General features: G+C 46.5%; 1 protein-coding gene across 1 annotated transcript; it reads left to right on the plus strand.

The window, feature by feature from the left end:
* Positions 1-461: 461 nt before the first annotated feature.
* Positions 462-3,399, plus strand: LOC104511764 (ribose-phosphate pyrophosphokinase 1-like). Its single transcript, XM_010154506.1, has 3 exons — positions 462-631; positions 1,299-1,458; positions 2,995-3,399. The coding sequence occupies exons 1-3, from the start codon at positions 540-542 to the stop codon at positions 3,085-3,087; spliced, it is 345 nt and encodes a 114-aa protein (XP_010152808.1). The 5' UTR covers positions 462-539; the 3' UTR covers positions 3,088-3,399.
* The last annotated feature ends 789 nt before the right edge of the window (positions 3,400-4,188 follow it).

The raw sequence follows: 4,188 nt of genomic DNA on the forward strand, positions 1-4,188 counted from the left end.
AAGGTCCCTTCCAACCCAAGCTGTTATGTGATTCTGTGACATTCGAATGCTTATATGAGAGCCAGTAGATCCCTATCATAGCACAACTTAAGCCTTTCCAGTGTAGTATTATAAAGATGACAACTTCATGAGCATTCCCATCACTTCATGTTTGCCAAACTTGCTGGGTAAGGTTTGTGTTGAGCTTTAAATGTAATTTAATTTACAGTGGTCAGGATGAAAGACTTAGATTAATCTCGTTGCTGTCATTGGGAAAGATTAGATCAGAGGTTGCAGTTTTAGCTGCCTGAAGGCAAACAAAGGTGGCAGGGCGTCTTTTATTAATTGCTTGGGAGCAGCCACAGATGTGGTGACAGCTTCTCGTACTGCACTGGCAGCTTGTCCTTAATGGTTTAAAAAGACTGGATTGAAGCTGTTTTGTGGAGTTAAGTGTTGTTGGAAACTGTTCTCTCTTCAGAGTGACCTCCATTGCAGATCGATTGAATGTAGACTTCGCCCTCATTCACAAGGAGCGCAAGAAGGCCAATGAAGTGGATCGCATGGTGCTGGTGGGTGATGTGAAAGACAGAGTGGCCATTCTGGTGGATGACATGGCAGACACGTGTGGTACCATCTGTCACGCCGCAGACAAGTGAGTAGGGCTGACTGATTCCTTTCCCAAATCAGAAACCTGTGGTTGGTGAACGCTACGGAATGAGTTATCAGGTTGTTTGTTGAGTTTCACAAAGTAACGTGCAGTTTCACGATTTCTCATGTTACACGAGCCTACTTAAAGCTCTCACAGTGGGAACAGCTACGAGACCACAGTGTCTTTTTTTTTTTTTACGTGAAAAATGCTTGTGCTGGAAGTATGCCTTCTGCTAGACCATCACTGAGTAAGCGAGGTAGAACTAAGTGCTGTCTGGTCCATCAACTTAAGGTCATATATCTGAGTGTCTATTAGAAGTCAGCTTTTCGAGCCTTCTACACTAGAAATGCCAGCATATGCAATGCTCAGTATTAAGTGTCTGCTACCTTGTATGGCAGAAATCATGGAAGGTGATTTGTAGGATCTAGTCAAAATGTCCTAGAGCTAAGAATGCTTTTTTTCAATGTATACTTTGCCTGTGGTGCATTTTGATACACGTGAAACTGTTTTCCTCCTCTAAATCAATAGTGGGCAGGAGGGGGGAATCAGACAGCCTCTCCCCCAAGCCCAATATATGGTATTGTCTCCTTTCCTGCTTACCATGTGCCCTGCACTAATGTAGTAATGTAAGTTGCAAAGTATTTCTCATCCTCTTTTCCACCCTTTGTAGGCTTGTTTCAGCTGGAGCCACCAAAGTTTATGCCATCTTAACTCACGGGATCTTTTCTGGGCCAGCAATTTCTCGCATCAACAATGCCTGTTTTGAGGCAGTTGTAGTCACAAACACAATACCCCAGGAGGACAAGATGAAGCAGTGCCCTAAAATCCAGGTGAGCATCTACTTTCTCTTCTGTCGCTCTGGGGTGGCAGTAGCGCTTGTCTGTCTTGCTGTTGGTATGAAAACCCTGAAATACTGTCTGGTGCTTACAGCAGGTTTGTTGGTACTGGAATCTGTGGCAGTGTTGACTACTCATTCCTGTTGCTGTGGGATGACAGCCCTGTTACACTGACAAAATGCACCTTTTAATCCAGCTCATCTTCAGCAGTTAATTTAAGTAAATATTTCTTCTGGGCTTGCTTTACCGTTAGATCACTGATCTGATGGGGCCATGCTGTAAGCCGGCAGTTGCATCTGTACACTTTGGAGGAGCGATACGCTGACGACCTGTAATACCTGAAGCAGAAGTAGATAGGAACTCCTGAAGTTGGTAATGCCAGCTTCAGTTGTGTATCTGTCACCTAACGCCCGTAGCACACACACAGCCAAGGGCAATCCTCAGTATTGGCTTCACAGCGCAGAGGTATAGGACACAGGCATTTGGAGAAGCTCTGGAAAGTGAATGGCACTGCTAAGACTCTGCTAGTACTGTGTTGTAAAGTGTAGCAGGTTGTCTGGTTCTGGTGAAAAGGAAGCTCAACTGGTTGGAGCTGCAGTGAATTTTAAGCTGTTGGAAGTCAGAAGCTGATTGCAAACTACTACTGGGTTGCATTATTTCTTCCAGCGCTAACTTCTGCGTGGTATTTCTACTGCTGGGCACATCTAAAAGATGTCTGATGCTTCAACTTCTTTCCAGGCTCTGCATGACAGGAAATGTAGGCAACATGTTAAACTGGTAATCAGTATGTAAATAGCTGTAGCCAAAGACTGCAGTAGGCTCTTATTTAACACCTCACTTTTACACTAACATCGGAACTAAAGGATTTGTCATAAGCTCTGACTGCTCTGCAGCTCTTAAAGAGTTTTTTCTTTCCTTCCTTAGGAGACAAACTTTCCAGAAGAAGGAAAATATTAGATATAGATTTCACTTGGTGTCCTTCATGCGCCTGCACGTGGTGAACACTTCTTACTGAGACTGCACATATCAGTGCTTTAGCTGCTGGGGTTCAGAGCTAGAGTTGTACTGACACCTGATTTTTCCCTCCTGTTAACTGGATTACCCTGCCAGGGGGAGCTGAGCTGCAGCACGGTAGCTTCATCTTTCCTAGACTGCTGGTAAAGCCTCATGACTCAAGGGAAGTGATCTGATCTTGATTTAGACTTCCCTGACTTCTCTGCAGCCGACACAAAGTGAATAAGATAGTCCCAGGGTAAACAGGCTGAGCCCAGGGAGTCACAGCAAGGCAAGGTGACAGTAGAATGTCATCCTGATAAAGATCGACAGGGAAATAATTCCTGTAGTGCTATATGTAGAATGTCTTCAGAACTATGTTTAATTCAACCCCAATCCTGTGTAGAACTCGCTTGTCTGCATCTGGCATGTTATAAATGTGGGTGGTGGATTTGCTCTGAAATTCTTCCTGGCTTCCCAGCTGTTCTTCCAGACTTGATGTCTTTGTGACACTGATGTGTCTCTCTTCCCCTCCAGGTGATTGACATCTCAATGATCCTTGCAGAGGCCATCAGGAGGACTCATAATGGGGAATCTGTCTCCTACCTATTCAGCCATGTCCCTTTATAACAACAGATGCCAGCTGCTGCTTGTATGGCTTTTTTTTTTAAAACCAAAAGTTGTTCAGCTTGTTGTAAAGTTCAGTAGAAGACTCTGCTTGTTCCAGTGCAGTTCTCCACAGCTCCTCCTGCTTAAGTCAGGCTTACTGGCTCTGATCCCAGTACTGGGAGGCTGGGGGGAAGCTCATCTCTGTAACACTCCAGCTCCACCAGCAACCCTGTGCATTGGGGCTCAGCAGGAGTATTGACTCAATTCTGCAGATCTGTGGAGAGCAGGACTGACACATGGCTAATTGCCACAATTATTACTGGGGTGTGGGGGGGAGGGCTTGTCTGGGCAGGGTTAGGTGATCTGGCATGCGCACCCTAAATTGTTTGGGAAGTAGAGCTCCCTAGGACGTGATGATCTGGATCTACAGCAAGAGCCACAGAGATTGCCGGCTGTCTTACCACTCTATACCTGACAGAAGCCCTCGAAGAGCGATGGGGGAAGGCTTGTATCTTGCTTGGCCCTGGCTGAAGCCCTGCGGGGGCACCTGGGAGGTGGTTCTGCCTCCCACGGAAGCAGAGCAGTGTAGCTTGCAGACCTGAATTCATCTTATTGAGGAAGTGAAATTCCCCATTGCGTGCTACAGCGCGAAGGTGAGAGCGTAGGCTTGCAGTACTGCCTTGCTGTGTTAGCCGGCTGGTGAGGGTGCCTCCCGGACAAGCGTTCTTCTCCCTCTCACGCAGAGGACTCACGGTGGTTGTGTGCTTTGGTTTCTAGTGTAGGCTAAAACCAGTTCCTCGATTTCCCAGCTTACTGTTAGCCTTGCTAGCGATTAGAGACTGCTGTCATCTACTATAGCTGCCACCTTGACTCGCTGTGCAAATCCTTGATCCTGTTTGTTTGGTTTTTTTTTACCAGTACACTAGTAAACTGAGCCTCTTTACCCCATAGCAGCTTGGTTGTTGCATCTAGCAAGTGCCTGCTCGGAGGCTGAGGGTGACTTGATACACGACAGCTTTGTGTTCAGCTGTCCTGTTGTCCTGCGAGTTCCTGCCCCGTCCTAGTCACTGTCTGCCTTGCACTGCGAGTGTTGCTCCTTGCAAAAGAGATCCAGCCAAGGAG

The sequence above is a fragment of the Eurypyga helias genome, unplaced genomic scaffold (assembly GCF_000690775.1).
Source record: "Eurypyga helias isolate BGI_N326 unplaced genomic scaffold, ASM69077v1 scaffold27440, whole genome shotgun sequence".
NCBI lineage: Eukaryota > Metazoa > Chordata > Aves > Eurypygiformes > Eurypygidae > Eurypyga > Eurypyga helias.